The sequence below is a fragment of the Phaenicophaeus curvirostris genome, chromosome 1 (genome assembly GCF_032191515.1).
Source record: "Phaenicophaeus curvirostris isolate KB17595 chromosome 1, BPBGC_Pcur_1.0, whole genome shotgun sequence".
Lineage (NCBI taxonomy): Eukaryota > Metazoa > Chordata > Aves > Cuculiformes > Cuculidae > Phaenicophaeus > Phaenicophaeus curvirostris.
In genome coordinates, this window is record NC_091392.1 from 74459378 (window position 1) to 74479684 (window position 20307).

The 20307-nt window shown below is 42.1% G+C and overlaps 2 protein-coding genes across 6 annotated transcripts in view; one reads left to right on the plus strand and one right to left on the minus strand.

Annotated features, from left to right (window-relative positions):
- Positions 1–1436, minus strand: part of SCUBE1 (signal peptide, CUB domain and EGF like domain containing 1) — a 222042-nt gene extending 220606 nt beyond the window's left edge. For 4 of the 5 annotated variants that reach the window (XM_069863916.1, XM_069863906.1, XM_069863897.1 and 1 more), the window contains exon 1: positions 1221–1436. In XM_069863916.1, coding sequence (XP_069720017.1) covers positions 1221–1308 — 88 coding nt within the window. In that variant the 5' untranslated portion in view covers positions 1309–1436. The remainder of the gene's footprint in view (positions 1–1220) is intronic. The other variant, XM_069863888.1, reaches the window with a different exon arrangement.
- The window catches only part of LOC138724325 (patatin-like phospholipase domain-containing protein 2), a 520777-nt gene that overhangs the window by 162011 nt on the left and 338459 nt on the right, over positions 1–20307 (plus strand). The gene's annotated exons all lie outside the window — the stretch shown is intronic.

Below are 20307 nucleotides of genomic sequence, written 5' to 3' on the forward strand. Positions count from 1 at the left end.
GACAGGAGGGGGCTATTTAGAGCGGGAAGAATAATCAGATATTGTGGCACGGCACACAGCAGAGAACTTCTCCGAGAGGTGCAGCCCAAGACGGCCCCCCGGGGCACCTCAGGGTTCCTACGAGGGAATTGCCTGCACTCAGTATTGTTGGGGTTTTTTGTTTGGTTTTGGTTCTTTTTTTTTTTTTTTTTAAAAGAAAAAGGGGAACAGTTTCCCCTTCCCAAAGGCAGAGCGTTGTGTTTTCTGGAGAAACGCCGGGCTGCTGTAATCTGTTCCCTTCTTTCTTGTCCATCCGTTTACTTTAACCGCTGAGCCGGTTCAGATCTAGCTCTATAATTTACACGAATTAGCTTAGGGGGTCCGAGGGTGTTGCCCCGATCAGACACAGATCCAGCCAAGCACAGAAAGGGATGAAAACAAACAAAATAAAAGGTTTCGTTTACAAAAATGCTTTGGTTCATACTTTTGACTCATTAAACCGGCACCCATCTCACATCAAGATCAGCAAAAGTGACAGCTGGACTCGTTATAATGCCGTCAAAAATTCAAACTGCTTTGAGCCAAGGGGGACAGTTCACAGCGACCAGAAGATGCTTGGGAGTCAGGCGTGAATGCCAATGAGTCAAATGAAAGGGCAAAACCAAATACGAGCCCCTGCTCTGCTCCAGACCTCGCATTGCATTTCTCGGACTTTTAACAACTTGAACGCTGACTTCATTCATTTTGTTGCATTTAAACTCCTGTATCTCAGGAAAAGGGATTTTCCCGTTCTCCCCCCCCCGCCCCTTTTCACCTTAGAGGATTTCTTCTAGCACAACTTCAGAGACTGTAAACACATCTTTAAGAAATTACCTTGGGCTTGCAACATTCCTAGGCAGAAAGGGCTGGGGGGGTGGGGTAGGGGTGTTGCTCGATTGGGTTTTTTTATAACCTGTGAACGTAACCGCGGCTGAGGCTTCCCCCGCGGGGTCGCCGGGACCCGGCGCGGATTCACCTCGCAGGCACTTAAGGAAAGTAACTTTCTCTCCCCAGTCTCTCCCTCCACACGTCCCTCGGCTCCGGCAGCGTCGGCCACGCGAGAAAACGCCTCCCCACCGCAACTCCCAACCCACCCCCCGGCACAGCCGGCGGCGAGCGGCGACCCCCCCCCCCCCAACCTCACACCGGGGAGAGCGGCCGGGCGAGCGCGTCCCCGGGGCCGCGGCGGAGCCCCCGCTTACCTGCGCCCCCGCTGCCCCCCGCCAGCCTGCCGGCCCAGGCGAGAGCGAGAAGCAAACAGCAGCGCCGCGGAAAGCAAACGGTGCCCATGATAACGATGCGATCCCCGGTGCCCGCCGGTGATAAGGGGCGCGCTCGGGGCCGGCAGCGCGGAGCCGCCGGCGCTGACGCCCTGACAGCGCCCCGCTGATTCGCCGGGGCTCCCGCCGCGGGGGCGGTGCCGGGCGCGGGGCGGGGCGGGATGCTCCAACGCCCCCTGCCCCCCGGGGTGTCCCCCTGCCCCCCGGGATGCTCCGCCGCCCCTTGGACCCCGGGATGCCCCCCTGCCCCCCGGGATGCTCCGCCGCCCCTTGGACCCCGGGATGCCCCCCTGCCCCCCGGGATGCCCCGCCGTCCCTCTGCCCCCCGGGATGCCCCGAGCCCCCGGCGCCCAGGGCAGCCGGTGGTTGAGCGTTTTCCTCTCGCCAGGCGCTCCCGGCGTGCGGCGCTTGCGGGCGCGATGCCCGCCTGGTGGCCGCGCCCGTCCCCCCGCAGGTAGGAGACATGCAGGGAGCCGCCTCGGGCTCCTCCTCGGGGGCCCCTGGCTGCTCCAGCCGGAGCTGCGCTGCCCCGGGCTCGCCCCCCTCCTCGAGAGGGCGCCCCCCGCGGCCGGGGCGGCTCTGGGGGCGCAGCCCCTGCCCCTGGCGGGGAAAGGGGTCCACCCTCGCGGGCTCCCAAGGCAGGCGGGACGCCCAGCCCAGCCCCATCTCCTTGACGACCGCGGAGATGGATTCCCCCCTCCTTCCTAGGCTCAAACTAAAAGAAAACTTTCGGGGTTTTTTTTGTCCGTCTCCCTCCAGCCTTCCTCTTAGCCTCTCCTAACTCCTAGCGCTGCCGTCCCGCTTGCCTCGGGGCATCACCAGCTGCTGGATTTCACCAGGGCTTCGCTGCAGAGGCACTTTGCCCTCTCCAGCAAGCTGCCTTGGCCAGCTTTCTCCTGTTCATAGAATCGTGGAATGGTTTGGGTTGCAAAGGACCATAGAGATCATCCAGTTCCAATCCCACTGCCATGGGCAGGGACACCTTCCACTGGACCATGTTGCTCAAAGCCCCATCCAACCTGGTCTTGGACATCTCTAGGGATGGGGCATCCACGACTTCCCTGGGCAACCTGTGCCAGCGCCTCACCACCCTCACAGGAAAATATTTATTCTTTATATATAACCTAAGTCTCCCCCATTTTCGGTTTAAAACCTTTCCATCCCTGCACTCCCTGATAAAGAGCCCCTCCCCATCTTTCCTGTAGCCCCCTTTCAGTACTGGGAGGCTGCTATAAGGTCTCCCCAGACCCTTCTCTTCTCCAGGCTAAGCAAGACCAACTCTCTCAACCTGTCCTCATATGGGAAGTGCTCCATCCCTCTGATCATCCTCGTGGCCCTCCTCTGGACTCGTTCTAACAGATCTGTGTCTTTCGTGTGCTGAGGACTCCAGAACTGAAAGCAGCACTGTAGGTGAAGTCTCATGAGAGCAGAGTAGAGGGACAGAATTACCTCTCTCAACCTGCCAGTTACACATCTGATTCCCACTCCAGGCCTTCCTGTGCTTGAGGCAGCCACAGCTCCTCAGGTGACCTGCCTGGGTGAGACGTTTTCCCCAAAATCATTAGGGAAGTCATAACCCACCCCCCCCCCCCCCCCCCGCCCTGCACTGCAGATGTGTTTGCAAGTGTCATTGTCACCACCACCCCAAAGGATAAAATCCTTCGGACTAAAACCCAAACATGAGAATTTTGCACCCAACTCAGAGGCAAAATTTGTGTCCCTGAAGTCTTTCAGACTGTTTTCAAAGGTCTGAAATGGCTTGCAGGCATCCCACGTTACGACTTTGCACCCCTATTCGCTTTACAACTTGTTTCTTTCGGACACCTCCCCGTACTGAAGTACTTTGCTACTTTGGGTTCTGTTTTAATTCCACCTAATTCCCCAGAGAGGCTGTCCTTTGCGTGCAACATCCATTTGTCATCCAGGTAATACAAACATCCCACTGTAGTCCTAGATGCCTCTTTTTGTCAAGCTCCCCCCATAATGTACAAGTTTCAGTACAATATGCTTGCCCAGAGAGTACCACTATTAAATATCTTTAAGCCTGAAAGAAATGCAAGAAAAGTTGCTCAGCCCAGCTGCTTGGTCAGTAAAAGTACACACCACTGTCTTTTTCCTTCATAAAACAGGAATAACTAGAGCGCAGGGCAAAAGCTGTTTGCTTGCTGAATGTTTACACCTCTGCTTTGGGCATTCTCGTCCTTAATCCTTTAGGGGTGGGGCAGGGGTATTATTATTTTAATTCCAGTCTCTCATTTTTGTGTGAACACACCGAGGTGCGGTTGCGAATTCCACGCTTGAGTCTTCCCATGGATACACTGAGCGTATCTTCCCTGTAGGTCCCGGGAGGAATTACCTGATACCTTAGAGCTCCACCTAGTGAGTTTTATGGCAATGCTGTAGCGGAGCGAAAATCATCTCCATGACGATACCCGCTGGTAGGATGATCTTTACCATTTTAACACCACACGTCGATCTTTCCAGAAAAACTCTTATTTTCAAAGACTTTGTAAGTATGAGGTTTATTCCCTGAGTGAAAAAATAAGGCTAAACCTTCTTACTAATTTTAAATATATATATTATTTTATAATTGGCCTTGACATTCCATTAATGAAGTCATTCTACAATTTATTGTGGGATATGTTGTCCAAAACGTTTCTTTTCCATGGAGGAATTCACTATACGTGTCTAAAAAATTAAGTACCTCAACTTTTTAGAGTCTCAATGTAATGAAAAGGTTTGCTAAAGCAACAAAACACTCCTGTTGTTTTGGTGACTTGCTCTCTAGCAAAATTATAAATGTCCTGTTAACTGCATCTGTGAAGTTACTCTTAAAGAAATCACTGCGCTTGTGCGTTTTTATCTTCCCTGATTCTATGCATTTATAATCTGTAAAGAACTAAGTCTACCTGTATGGCACTCAGGAAAAGGAATTCACCTTGATCCAGATATCACGCTATCTATTATGTCCCTGTATCCTCCAAGTCTGGCGTGCAGTTGAGAGCTAAAGAAACATCAGGTGTCCCTTCTCCAGCAAGCTTGCTTTTTAAACAAACAAACAAACACACACACACACACACACAAACACACAAACACACAATAACAACAAAATCCAAGTTCCTGACAGATGGAACATGTGAAGAAATACAATGGTACAGTGTTTGTCAAAAGCAGTTCTGAACCTTCGGTCAGGATCATCACATACAAAAAGGAATATGATCTACAGTGTCAGGCTGAATATTTCCAGAAGGGTCTTTTCAGCAGTTTTCCTTGCTAAAAGCCACACCTTAGAAAAGGGATCCCTGTGGACTTTCACCTTTTCCACTTGTAATCATGCTTCTGTGCTTGTTTATTGTCATGTAAACATCTCTATGCCAATTGCACAGATGCTTCCATGAAAAATGTAATATGCCCATAAATCTGCTCTATATAACTGGAGTTTGCAAGAGCCACCTGGACAGAGCGTGGATGGAGCCTACCCTGGGAACCACTGTCATTGTGCAAGATCTCTGCCAATGTACTTGACCCTTGCCTGAAAACCTTCCGGCAGCCTGCAGTGACAGTTTACATGTTAATGGATAGCATGGGCTAATAATGTTCTTCCATAGCAATGTCTTTAAAGCTTTTGGGAAATATGCCAATAAAATTATTACTGTTATTATCAAATAATAACAGTAGAGATGTGTTATGAGGACCCATGTCTTTACAGAGTAGAAAGCCTATGGAAATCCTGTGTATTGTGAAGGCCAAGGAACAAACAGAAGCATGTCTGAAGAACACATTCTCCTGTAGACACACATCATTCCAAAAATACTTTGAGATGACAGAAAATCACCTGAAGAATTATTTGGTTGGCCTGTGAGCTGTCTATGAACACCAGTATGTTGGGGCCAATGCTACCTCAGGAAGCAACACAAGCTACAGCCAGGGCTGTCAGTGGCAGTCAGTGGACAGGCTATGCAAAGTTAAGTTAATTGCTATACCTTTGTGCTTCTATTTCTTCCTTCTGTCCATCTTGCCCATTTACAGTGCAAGCCCAGTGCAGGAGGGCCTGTCTAGCACTGTATTAATACAGCACCTTGCAAAATAACATACTAAACTTATTTTGCCTATCTTCCCAATTAGAGCTTTTGTGAGGCCAGTGGGACGTATAAACCCAGATAGGAGAATTGTTTTATTTAAAGAAGTTCTTCTCTTTCCCTGAAGTGTAATACAAGGAACTGAGTGAAACCCAGCTCCTTCAGATAGGGGACAAGGAGGCCAGCTGTCAGAATTTGTGCAGGGACTGTATATACTTAGAACTCTGGACCATGTGTCTCCAAACTTTATATAAAGCTTTTCTATTAGGAAGAAAGGAACCATGTAAAACCAGCTCTTCAAAGCAACATAGACTATTTTCCCCACATACTTAGGGGAAGCTTTTGAAACTAGGGCAATGGACATGCGTAGCACCACATGTTTAATATGTTAACTTCTTTCCAGAAAAATACAGCATCTGAGCTTCCCAGAAGTTAAGTAGCAGCATGCAGCTGATGTGTTTCAATGATTTGCCCTTGTATTTGTGAAGAAAAAAAAAAGTCCACCATAATCCATAATGAAAATTTTGTGCAAGAATGTTGGGTGTCTGAGTGGAGGAGGATATTTTTTTCTTTTTCTTTGGAGGGGATGGGGAGTTACACAGCAGAAGCTCTAATAGTTAAAAGAGGATATTTCTTTCCATAGATTTGATGAGATTACAATCAATTTTATCTCACAGTTTCATCAGTGAGACAATGGTTGAAACCTTGTGGAAGTAGTGGTAAATTTGGATATGTTGGCCAAGAAAAAAAGTGCCAAACTTTAGAGGGATGCATCTACTTATGCTTGAGAAAGCTGCTCTCCTATTTCTGCTGTGATATTACCTTCCTCCAAAACACATCACTTGCTTCATCCAATTGACCCTCCCCTTTCATTGCCAGGATGCCAAAAAAAGATTGAAACTCAAACAAAAGCATGCCCTTAAACCTGTAGACCTTTTAACGTGGTGGATCATGATATGCCTTATTGAGTAAATCCATAAGCTGCTTTCCCCTTAACTGTTTTCCATTCAGAAAAATGCTTCAGCAGCAGGCAGGGAAAGTTACTAGGAAGAGTAGCAGAGCTCTTTTTTCTTCTTTCTGCTTGGGTTGTAACCACTGAGAGGGAAAGATGACAATATTAATGAAGAGCTAGAACATATCATCATCACCACTTAGATTAGAGTAGATCTTCCTTTACTGGTACTCACTCCATCCTGGTAAAAGATAAGTTTTGCCAAGATGAATGTTACATCTCAAAGAGGAATGAGGACTTGGTGCATATAGAGCTGGATAAAATTTCATGACCTGCATTATGCAGAAGACTGATTACAGAGGACTCTCTCAAAATTAATAAGGAGCGCTTATAAAAGCAGCAAGAGAAATTGCACAGAATAAGGTAGTATGTACGACCTGTTATGAGATTACACCACAACAGGTGGAAGAAGAGGACAAGTGTAAACATGGAGCTGAAAAGGATGCTTTTCTTAAGGTCCTGCTTGTTAACTTTGTTGCCAAAGCACTTGTAGATTTGGTGACATGTCATTCTGTTCAAAAGGAGATGAGCAGCAGCATTCTGAAATGGTTTGGCTTTAGGAAGTGAAGGCATAAGAGAGCCAGAAGGGAAATACTAAGACAAAACCCAACCAAACAAACAAAAAAGTAAAAAAAAAAAAAAAAAAATAGGAAGACAAGGTAAACAGTAGCTAAGCATTCAGTTTTCTGTGCCAGTAGATGTTATGGAGAAAGAGAAGGGGTGGAGAGAACACCCTCCCACTTAAATAAAGAACACACCAGCTGATGGAAGCTAAGCCACAGCCTGGACCTCACAGAAAGATGTGGGAGGGTACAAAATGCTAGCGTTGAATCCTATCCTTACTACAAAGGGGGTGCAGTGAGCAAGATCCCATTATTCCTCGTCTATCCACTATCTAGAGACCAGAGTATGATCAGAATCAGAATTTTAACTCAGTGACTCCTTCACAGAAGTCTTCAAAGCAGTGACTTTGTACTAGTATAAGTTCTGGCTCCTGATTTGGTACAGACTACTTACCATTGTATTCTTATCGTTGGCAGCTCTGTTACTCTCAAAATTAATTTCACTGATTATTGTTATTGCAAAGAAATATGTTGTATTACTGCTGTTTTAACACACTCTCCTCTTGAGCAGCTAGGTTTGCACAGGATAAAAAGGTCAAGCAACTCAGAGGAAAGTACTGTCTTAGGGTATTTTAGGCTTAAATCTTGGAGAGCTGTTAGTTGCTCTAACTGCACAGAACAGCAACAATACTTCTAGTAACCCAATCAATGAGAAGGATTTTGGACTGTTTTAGGAGACATTTTATCTATGACCAGTCTTTTAAAGTGAACTTGTCCTTCAAAAATGGCTACAGCTGGCTCTTGTTTCTTCTTCAAAGCCATGATTAGGGCACACAAGCAGAGATGCTTTCTGTTGTTCCCTTTCTTAAATCCATGGTCTTCAGTCAGTTATCTGTGTGCTTTCCTGGTCTAATCAAGGCCCTGAACATGCAAGGAACACTGAAGCCTGTAAATATTCATCACCAGGACTACTTTTTCATATAGAATTCCACAAAGACCGTCTCAGCAGGCTCAGAATTGTATACTGCAAGATAAAAATAAAGGGCCATGGCCTCTACTCACAGTCCCTTTATACTTCAGTTTAGCTCAAAACCAGATGTGGTTCACCAGGGTGGGTGAGTTGGAAGGACACCTTGCCAAGGTGTAAGAGCCTGTGAGACCCATGCATCTGTTCTTTTGGACCCTTCCTGAACACAGAATGTTTCAGCTTAAACAATAACATCAGCAACAAGAATCTTGGAACATTCCAGCAGAAGTTCTTTAATCAAAACTTTTCCTGACTCTGCAAGTCCACAATTTAAGGTTGTTTCCTAAGACACCTTCATGCAGTCAAGAAAGAAGCATATCTATAATGCAGCCTACTTCTGCAATTTTCCTCATTCGCCATCCACCCATCCTGCCAGTGAGAGCTAGAGTGCTATTTATGTACCAATTTGAAATTCTGTGTTCTTCAAGGAGGCCCACAGTACCAAAGCTGTGCTTAAGACTTTCCCTTTAATTTGCTGTAATATGAAAAGCTTCCAATGCTGTTGAAAAGTAGATAGTTTTGTACTGCAGCATTTTTTCGATTTAATGCAGGGACAGAACCTCTTCAATCAAAAACACTTGAAGGACCAAGCACCAGGCCAGGGCATCAATCTCTTTACCAACCCAAGTCCTAGCTAGCTATGTAGTGGGGAGATATGTAGAGACGGAGATATGCACACTGATACGCTTATTTTATTGCACATATATCCCCTTATTTAGCTGTAATCTTTACTGCACGTGATCCAAAGTATGAGAGCCCACTGCCATATAATCTTGAGCAAGAAGTGTGTTGCTGAAGAGGTGCTTTCTAGCACTTAAAATGTTGATGCTGAGCATTATTGTGAGCATTATGCACGAACATGAGCATGTTTTAGTCCTAAAGACTGGCCAAAGTAAATGAAAACTAAAAGTTAGATCTAAGAATTCAGTTGCGTGCTTAGGGTTTTAATGGGCACAATACAAGTAAATTAATTTCCCACAGAACTATGCAGCAACAGGCAAAGATCATGTTTTGAGTAGAATCATGCTGTGCTTCTCAACAAGCCAGGCATATTTGATGGAACAAAACAAGCATAAGCATTATGGTTTTAAAGATACTTCCAACGGAGGAGATACTGCAGAAAAATACCCAAGCTCAAATCTTCACCTCAGGCTTTTCTACAACATCAACCAACAACAACAACACCACCTCCCTTCTTCAAGAAAAAAAGTCTGTACACCGATGGGTGTTGATATTTGTAGTTCTTCTAAGGTGAGTTTGCAGGGAGTTTATTAAAAAAAAAAAAAAAAAAAAAAGAGTTCAGCAAATCTTCCTTCTTTCTTCCACATTTTCTCCCAGACCCAGGATTATGTTTCAGAGTCCTGTTCTGATTGCAGGTGCAATTCCAGTTGTTGTTAGGGAGCCTATGGCTCAGGGGCCACATACAGATGCCAGCCCCTTTTGCCAATATAGCTGTGACTCAGCAGTGATCTCTCTCCAGCACAGAAAGTAAACATCCCTCTCCAAACCCCTCATACTGAAAGCTTGCTGCTTCTCTATGGTAGAAGGCTTACGTCATGCTTACATGTTTTCTTACTAATCATCTTTAAAGGAACCAGAAATCAGGGGAGCCTGGTAGTCTGTTTCATCCTTGAATGCACAATTACACATTTGCAGAGGCTTTTAAAGTACATCATCCTATCCAAATATATAGCAACAGTTTCAGAACCATTTGGAAAACCCAATTATCATTTTCTGCTAAATGAGTTCTTCTCCCTAAGGATTGTCCAGAGGAGCCAATGCTTTAGTGCACTAAGCCACCTATGAGATAGGAATTGAGTTAGTCCAAGGTTCAGCTGACAAGCAGCTGCAGTTTCAAGTGGTGTGGAATGGCAAATAAAAGAGAAGATCATCAAATAGAATTAAAACCATCCTCAGGAGGCCTGGATACAGAAAGGGTAAAATTCCACTCACCTTAATCCTGCATATTATCCTGTTCAAATGAATGGTCATAGCTGTATGAATAAAAAGAATAAGATTCGGTGTCGTAGGCTTACTGCTTCTCGTTTCAAATTATATGAAACATAAAGCATAGACCCATTAATAATGCTGCAGTTTGCTAGTATTATTATGCTATTAGAGATGGATTGGATTAACACAGGTATACTAAATTACAGTAAAAATAGCTTACAGGAAAATAGGATGGTAAAATGTGTTCACAAAGGTGTGCTTAGAAAGCTAATGAAATCAGTAAAAATGCATGCTATCATTAAGTGAAAATAGAGCCTGCTTGAGAGCACCCAGGTAAATTCTAATCATACTTCAGTTTTAATTACACATCTAAAATCACTTGGAATTAATTTCAATCAAATACCTAGAGTAGAAATCTTGAAAAGCAAAAGGAATAATTGTCCCACCAATTTCTAAGTGAATCTAAAGGATCCTTGGACACCAAAAAGGCCTGACTGTGTATGAAGGTATCTATATGGATCAAGACTAAGACTGCAGATAGCATATGAAAGATCTTGATGTTCAGAACCTGCTTTAAATACAGCGCCTCAAGTTTCTCTCTTTATATCTAGAAATAGACAATTTAATTTACAGGTAATTGTTTATCAACCTGACCCTAAACATGGTGATATCTACCTTCTACAGCTTTCCCTGTAGGTTTTGTCTTCAGCTAGCTTGTGACTGAATGCTTAGACAGGGCCTCAATTCTCTTCTGCTTTCTACCTCTACTTGTCCCACCAAGTCAGAATAATGTAGAGCTTTCTGCTGATTTTATTAGGCCTTAACCTGTACACTCAGGTTTGCACTAAGGGTGTGCCCACTCTTGTCAGTTCTAAACAGTAAGATGAACAGGGTGAACAGAATGTAGAACAGTAGTGTCAGCCCTATGGGCTCCACACTAGGAACTTACAGGATACAGCTTGAGAATGACTCCTATACCAAACTACAGAAATTCCAGCAGGTTTCCAGTTTTCAATTTAAAAAGTTATTTATGATGAGGCCAGCTTTGTAGAACTTTCTTCTGCACAAAGACACTGATAAATATTCATGAACTAGGTCTCATAACACAGGAAAAGGGAGTATTATTCTCCCCTAGTAAAGATAAGGGAATGAACGTATGGAGAGGTTAAATGACTTTCTCAGGTTCACATGGGAAGTTTGGAAACCCAGAAACAGAGTCAGAGCTGAGACTTTCAAAGGGATTTGGGGTATAACTCAGAGCGGCTTAATGCAGTGACTGTGAGCTCTGTGCGTATTTGAAACCAGACCACTGAAGGGAATCCACAATTAGGCAACCATTGCTACTAATGACCTTGGCAAAACTCAGTCCATATTCTTGACTCCTGCTCCAGTCTTTGGTTCTGCAAAACACAGTGTGCTGTCCTACTAAGACAGAGTGGGAGCTAATTAAACACTGTAATTTATCCTTAGCCACCCAAAAACCAAAGCTCCATGTTCATTAAGCACTGTTTTGTTTTCTAATCTGTTCAATGGAGCTTAAATATGTTTTTTAGACTAGAAAATGGGGATAAGTCTTGGGTTTTGTAGAATAGTCGTGCTCCAAGAAATACTTTCACTTAAAAAACAGATGATTACAACAGTTTCTATAAATATATATTGTTTTACAGACAAAAGACAGACATTACAGTTTGCTCTAGTTTTCACTGAAATTAAGCCAGCAAATTTTTCATGCCAGCACTATAACAATAATCATGCTGATAGTGTTATTTCAGTTTACCCAAGCCAAAATCCAATATGCTACAAATTAGATCAAGCATCAAATAAAATTAAGCAAAAGATAAGCAATGCTAAAGGAAATGAATACTAATAAAAAATGAAATGTTTACTTTTCTTTGCTGGGCTCAGATACAAGCTTGACATATACAAGCAATCATATGTTGAATAATAGCATTATTTCCCCCTGTTTTTGTTCCCCTCACTCTTTTTTTTTTTTTTTTTTAAATTTAAAAGCAGTTTTTTTCAAATAAAGATATGAGAGAGCACATTCAGTTGCAAGCATACTGGTTTTAGGACAGGGAAAAGAAAACAGGGCTCAGACCAATTAAAAGCTTTTGAGAAGAAAGGCAAATCAATTAAAAATGCCAGAGGGTAGACATTGCTTAGAAAGTGAAGAGGCTTTGACAAATTTGAAGTAGCTGTGTTCTACAAGGTCCATAATGGCAAGTGAAAATAAGTTGTGCTCATACCTGCAAATACTCACAGGTGAATAAGGCATCTGAGACATCATGGATTATATGTATCTGTATTTTCACAGGCTGAATAAATAAGCTATATGGCTGGGTTAGTGTTTGGTGGGTACTTTGAAAGTGAAAAGTAGTGTATAATATGTGAGGTGTTATTCTTAAGACACTCAAGGAAGCCAGCCTTCAAACTCAGCTGCTGAATTATTAGTCTTATTGATCTGGCATTGCATTAATTTTTACACCACAAAATGTTTTCAATAGAGCACAGGCACTTAAAGGGCAATAGTCATAAAAAAGACTTGTAATTCAAGACTTGAAAAAATTATATTCTAATTTTGGCAGCTTACTAGGAATAAGAATCAAAACTGCCATTGCTGAATGTATCCTTTGACTGTAACTATAGTTTAGAAGCATTGTCCGATGTAATTTCTTTTTTTCACACAGTGATTCCCGGCCAACTACTTATCCCCCCTCTCCCTTCCCTTCATAAGAACAGTGTTTTGAAGTCAGCCAATGAAACATGTTTTATTTAAGGACTATATTCCTAAAGCAATGGATTCTTTGGAGACCTAAAGGTTGCAGAGCACTTCATTAGTTCCACATAATGAAAGAATGGTGCAATTGAAGGAGGTCTCTAAGGAAGAATGGTGTGAAAATTAGAGACCCGTCTGCTCACTTGAGAAAAAAAAAAAAAAAAGAAAAAAGAAAAAGAAAAAAAGAAGAAGAAAGAAAGAAAAAAAATGAGAAAAAGGAAAAAAAATGAAAAAGGAGGAGAAAAAGGAAAAAGGAGAAAAATGAGAAAAGAAAAAAAAAAGTGGATTTTCTAAATAAAGCACACCATCTCCATTCAGCCCATGGAGAAAGGGTGCCTACTCAATCCTCTTACCGTTGACAATATAATAAAACCAGAGGAACTTTTTTGAAGTAGATCTGCACATTCCACATTTGGATTGAGGGGCAATGGACTGTTTAAATTGCTATTTACATTTCCAGCTGTTTTACCAGTGATTTGCCCAACTTAATAGCTCTTTAAGCTTTTAAACAAGAAAATAGCTATTCTCACGACTCAAAGAAGAAACCATGGTTATTTCAGACCGCCTCTATTGTAAAAGGCTTAGACCCCTCTGTCTTTATAGATGCCCTTCCCTTTATAGTACTTCCCTTTTCCATCTCCTCCTACTTTCTAAATCTTCTTCCATGTTTTAGTTCACTTTTTACATTATATACTTTTAGTAAGATAGTGCATCTTTGCCAATACTGCCAATTCAAGGAAAATGCTTGCAGGCAGCCACCATGGTTCCCAAGAGAGATTTAAGTTAGTAAGAATATTAGAGTTGCATGTATAATCTTCTGCTAGTTATTGGGGAGTTAGCCAGTACTAAAAAAATACTCTGCAACTATTGAAAAATGTGTATTTATTTATCCACCTTCCTCTGGGGATATATTTAAAAATTCTAGAAGCGTGTACAGGCATAACATAAACTGTGTTTTCCGATTGTTTTTGAGACAAAGTGGAAGAAAGGGGCGAAGGGGCAGTCCACAGATAAGAATGAAAGACTAAGATGAAAGGTTAGAAGGGGGCGGGAGGGTAGCATTTCATAGTGTCTCTATAAACCACTGCAATTATTTTGTTATAATTTGAACCCATTAGTTTGTTTAACCTGGTGCTAACAAACTGTAAAATCACGAAGAAGAAATTAAAAAACAAACCCCACCCCCTCCTGCTTTTCCCCTGATCAAAGCTTCAAGATTTTCCTTTTATTAACTCTAAATGTCCCCTGTGTTTACAGATGATTACAACACTAGTCAGACAGTGGGGCAAACAATCAAATCCAAACATTGCAGAAAGTAGTAGCAGCAACTCTGATTAAAATTTTTAAAACTAATGCAGTTCATTGAAGAAAATTATAGAAATGCTTGGAAAACTGTATTTTTTTTCTCTTTAGATTGTACCCTACTTAAATACTTGGGAAAGAAATTGCAAATGGTATAACATTAAATAACTATGATTTTGTTTTGAAGGTAACATTTCATGTTTATCAATGTATCCTAAACTAAAATTCTCATTTTTTGTAAGGCTTGTAAAAGGTAACTTATGGTCCCCAAACTGGCATATTGGCTGCTGCTGAGCAAATATTTGTCCTGGTATCATGCACTGGCACATCACTGAAAACATAACAGTTTAACTAGGCAACAAAGGACCAAAAATCAATGTGCACTTGAATGATTGTGGTTTTAAGAAAATTAGCTTGTAACTGGAATATCTATTCCCTTCAAAAAACATGGGAAAATATCTGCACACCTGAGTTGATGAAAGATTACAAAATTCTAGAGAGAGCAGTTTTAGGGGTAAACTGGGGGTTACCTTTCCCTGCAAAATAATAGAAGAATTATCAATCATCATTCAAACAGCACAAAAATCAGGGTCCAGTGGAGAAAAAAAAAGTGGAAAAACATAAAAAATTCTAAGGACAATTAGACTTTATGAACTTTGTTAGTGAAAAGAAATTCCATTAACTTCTAATACTCTGCAGAAGGGTTGAAAACAAGCAGTATTTGGTAGATGTTTTTCTGAAAAACTGTTCACTTAGATTTTGAAAATTCTTAGGGAGCTCTGCTGTTAACACAAAAAAGTATACAAATACACACTGGAGTGGGAAGATGATTTTGTCAACTCCTAGTGTGACAAACTGAGCCCTGTTTAGGATTACTAGTGAAAAACCAGCACTCTGCCTCAATGTATAGTGTAAGATCACACAAAAATACTGAAAGAATGGCTTGAAAGGAAGTTCCTTAGAGCAGGCATTCATCTTGTGGCACTCAGTTCTAAGAAACTTGATGCTTTACCACCCTACACAAGACAGATTTTTGGTTATGCATAAAACAACTTCTGTTTCTACCATGTTTCTGTTACCACTATACAAAAGGTGGACATACGTAGCAATATGAAAGGAAGACAACAAATCTGATCCTGTTCTGTGCTGAGGAGCTTCTCTATGAATTTAGGTATACTAGGTGTATTCCACCTTACCTTGGTTTCAATAACCAAAAATGGTATTAAGATCCAGCTTTGTGGAAGATTCTAAAAAAACAGGAAGAGAAAAGCTACTGTGTACAGCATGAAAATAATTTGCTTATGGTCCAAAGTCTGTTAATAGCCAAAAACCTGTGCAGTAAAATAGCCACTGGAAGTCATGCTTTGAGTAAAAATAAATTTGAAAGTAAAGCTTTCCAGCAATGTGTAAGATTAACAGCAGATGGACTCCTGGGAGTAGCTATGCTAAAACCAATTGTTTACAATAACGAAAATAAGTACAATCACAGCTGCAGGATCAGGACCCGTTCCTGAGCTTCAGGAGCTTTGTATTACAAAACGCATTTTGTATTAAAATACTGTGACTGCTTTGTCACAAAGATGGAAGTTTTACTGCCCAAGGAACTGCAGTAAAAGGCCAATGACTCAACCCAAGTGCTCTGCAGCGCATGAGCAGTCACATATTTTATGTGGCACTCAGCTATCACAGCCACCAGACCCCAGTAATGCCTCCTGGCAAATCTCGTTAGGCTTCTTCTTGCCTGGAAGTTAGGAAAGAAGAATCACATCTATTTTGTGTTGACTGAGGATCTGTTGCTGCAGATCCTCAGGTATAGGTCTTTAGACTTACCTGCTTACTCACACAAGAAAGATTCAGCTCAGAGATTATTATTTCTCAAATAAAGGCACGGCAACTTTGAAAAAGGAAGCAGAAGACTGGCAGGTTACCTCCACCTCTGATCTCCTCTTCCAACCTCACAGTCTGCCTTCACCACTTCAAAAAAAAAAATACTCCCAAGGCCAACTAGGGCACAGCATCCTTCTCCCAGCAAGGCTACTTTGCCACCCTTTGCAGACCACCCTATGCATTTCCAGCTGGGTGTTAATACACAGGGTGTAGCTGGAGCCACTTACCAGGCTCCTGCAGACTCTCCCTGGTGTTCCTGGGCTTACACACCTGCAGCCCCTCCATCAGAGGGTCTGAGTGTGGTGGGGCGGGGGGAGCTGGAGGCAGCTGTGCCTACGCAGGATGTGCAAATGCAGCAGCAGAGGAGGAGGCTATGGACTATTTAATGTAGGTATGCCCATCTTGGTACTTCTTGTTATTGTCTTCCCTAAATAATGTTATGAGCACAGAAAGGGATTTATAACTCCATGACAGTGTTGTAAATGAAAAGTTTAGAAACAAATGAGTTAACTCTAATCTTTATTGCATGTTTTTACATTTCCAAAGCCTCTCAGATACTGGGAGGCTGTTTGGAGCTGAGGGATTGTTTGGTGAGATACACCCAGGCAGCCATGCTCTCGTGCTGCGAGAAATGCTCTGAAAGTGAGCAAACCGCTTCCCTTGGGTATTGGAGAAAGGAGTCTCAGTATAATCCTGGGCCACTGTGAGGTTCACTAGGGAGGAGTTAGTCTCCAGGCATGGCCAATTTCCAGTGCTTCAGAGGAACTAAGCAAACACTAACCCAGAACACATCTGGCTAATTGTACATTGGAAGAAAAAAAATCTTTCTTGACCCCAGTGGTTACCCAGCTAAACCCCTGAAGCACAGGCTTTTATTAACCATTATCTTTATGCAAATGATGGTCATCCTGAGGACTTATTCTGCCTGTTACATATGAAGGAAAGAGCTGAATGAATGATACGTTCTGGACAGACTCCTTGGCCAGAAGGGACCATTCATGCCAAAGCCAGTTTCAAAGAATATCTTTTAGAAAGGTATCCAAACTGCCTCTTAAAGACTCCAAGTGATGTCAATCATGCTGCCCCTTTCATCTATTGTTGCAAAGTTCAGTTACTCTCACTACTAGGACACTGTCTGAAAATAATGTAAAATTCATCTAGCATGAGCTCTTCCCTGTCAGGCCAGTTTCTGTAAGCCTGAAAAGCATTGATAAACTGTTTGGTTACATTGCTCCATTAACATGCCTGCTGATGGCAGTTTTATGAAGAGCTCTGCTAGCTCTGAACTGCTTTATTTCAGGCTTTGGTGGGATTCATAAGGTGTCATGGAAATTCTTGCTGATGCAAAAATATTTTTTTTTTTTTTTGGATGGTAAAAGCAGACAGACATACCAGAAGCAAAGAAGCAAAATGAAAATTACTCCAGTTTACACGAATGCAAGGCAAACTCTTTTATCCTTACTTCTTCTTCTGTCCACTCCAGTAATATATACTGGCCACACACAAAAAGGCTGCTTGATCTCAGCCTACCAAAATGAACTGTAGGAGAAAGCACAAGCAGGGAACGATAAAAACAATTAGTGCAACAGTAAGTGGGATCTGAGACAGCAGGATGTTTCATGCAGTTATTGCCACAAACTTCATGTGACTGGTCAGAGTTCTGAGCACTAAAAAGGGGCAAACCATTAATCTAATTGTAATGGATAAAATGTGGGTTCTTGACAGCTGGAGATATTGCAACGAAGCATAGCAGAGGCCATTTTAGTCTATGTCTTCTTGTTCCAGAACTGTCCAAGACAACAGGGAAAAGCGGTCACACACTTCATCTGGCATTATGGAAAACCAGCTCCTTGGCAGCTCTGGGATGTGCTCAATCAATAGTTGGAAAATACTGTTTGGTTGAACATTGAGTAGCAGCAGGTGCACCTACCACACAGTTATTAAAATGCCTGTTCCCCCAATCAATTCCTTGCACAGATACTCCTTGGCCTACAGATGTGCCAGTTTTCAATAGCTGTGTCACTTAAGGCTTTGTTTATCTGTCTCTTTTGTCGCCACCACAGCAGTCACTTGAGCACAAGTGTACCTGTGTTAAGTTAATCCCTATGCTTCCTGCAAAACACACTTTTATTTTTACTGGGTGACTGATGCATGAGTGCAGCTTCCTGGCTGTGTCTGGTGCCCTTCTGCACTCATTTATCCCTGTCCTTTACTCATTTCAGACTGAACGGATATGACTTTTGCTGTTCGCACAGTCACCTCACACCTGCTGCCTTGCTAGGTGCACTTCCTTTCAACTGCAAATAACAGCCCCATAGCTAACAAAGAATTGACTGAGAACTGTGTCTATGCCTGCTTCCCTGCTGGTATCTGACTTGTGTTAAAGTCAGTGTAAGTACAGTACATGTAAGCTGAAAAATCTTTTAGTCAGAAGTGCAGTAAAATTTGTTCTTTGACGTTAGCCCACCCAACATTACTGCTGAAAGTCCTATTCTGAAAGTTCAAAATATGAGCATATGTAGAAATTTCCTCCCCTAATTCTTTTTAGGAGGCTCAGAAATGGGAAGCATTAACTGGATAAATATGCCAGGCAAAGTGAAGACTTCAGTCTCTTATTGTGAATCATAATGAATAGCATTATTCTGTGTGTTTCTGCTGAATTTCTTTTTTATGGCATGAACTTCAGTCACTGAAGATATACAATTCGTGTCTGCATGAACAGCTTACCTTGCCTTCAAATGCTCTATGCCTTAAAATAACTCATGCATATGCGTGAAAGTCATTCACAGTTTGATTCACAAGTTTGTAATCAGGTAAAAATACTTAAAAAATAGATAAACATATAAAAATGCTCAAGATTAGAGCCCTGGAACGCTGCATTATATGAATGAAAATAGAGCTAAGACTCTGGTCCTCTGCAGGGACAAATCCTAAAGTTGCTGCATTCAAAGAACTTTAACCTCAGAAGCCCAATTTACATGAAAAGAACTATGCCATTAGCCATGCAGAGGGGAAGAAGGACAACAAGCTGTGAGACATAGGTGCAGCCCCATGAGGCTGAGAACCACAAGGGATGTCAGAGCTTGCACAGTCTGTGTAGGTGATGCCTGCATCCTGACACGAGTGCTGTGGTTCTTCGGACCAATTGGCAGGACATTTGTTCTCTGCTAGAATTTCTCTTAGCAGAGTCACAACAGCACATTTCCAAGGCAGAACAGCTCCTCCAGGGCCTGGTATTAACATTTTGGAAGGCAGTCCTTTACACTGTGAGTACTTCTGTTTTGAGGTTGGTATATATATGTGGTATATATATTACCCTTCTGGTGGGAAGTTAACATACGCTATTGCTCAGCAAAGGACAACATTACATTGTAGTTCTTTTATTTAAAAGAGTAACAACTGTCTCCTGCATAGAAAACTAATAGGCACTGTCCCCAGATGGCGTAAATTAGCATGGCACCACTAAAGTCTGATTTATAACAACTGACGACCCAGCCTTCCCAATATACCACATAATTAAGCATGCACTTCACTAGCCTGGAAATGTCCTGAGGGCCATGTAATTGTGTGGTAATGAAGTAAACTTTTAATTAAGTTCTTACTTTGAATTAGAATCAATAAGTCAATAAATAGCCTTCACTTGATTTAGATGATAAATATGCACAGCTGAGGCTGCACTCCATGTCCTCTCTAGATTTCAGGCTTTCCTTTCTCTTCCACATGTCAGAATATAATGAAGAAGCTCTGAAGTACAGTCCTAATATATTATTGTCACATGTGGTGATAATACTGGTAGAGTTAGGAGACTGCTAGGTTTCTATTATAAATCCTGTTCCCAACGTTTTATAGCATGTGTATTTCAAACTGCAGTCAGCAAAGTTTTTACAAGAAGCTGTCAGACTTAATGTGAATGTTTGTCAAAATAAAATTTAAAATGGATTTGATTGATTCAACCTGTCTATTTTTCAGAATTCCTGAAGCTATTTTTGCTAGCCCCTGGCATAATATATCTTAGATTTGAAAAATGTGGCTTCATAGCAAGCTTTTAAACAAGACTAATTGCTCATTTTTGTTGAAAAGAGAGAAAGGGCAAATAGGTTTGTATGGGGGTAATGAGTATTATATTTTAAGACTAGACAAGACCTTTCTGACCATCTAGTCTGACCCTTTGAATAGCTAGGTCACAGAATTTCACCCAGTAATTAACACATCTTTCCCAGTAACTTCCAGGTTGAATTACAGCAGATCTTTAGAAAGCTATTAGCTCTCACTGTAGGGAATGTCACAGGCAAACTATATAATCCAGTACTTGCAATGGCAGAGCAGAAGTTATAATTCCAGACTTCTACTATTCACTCGGATTCTGACTCACTGTGTGGTCTTAGGAAAGTAACTTAATTTTTCTGATTTCTC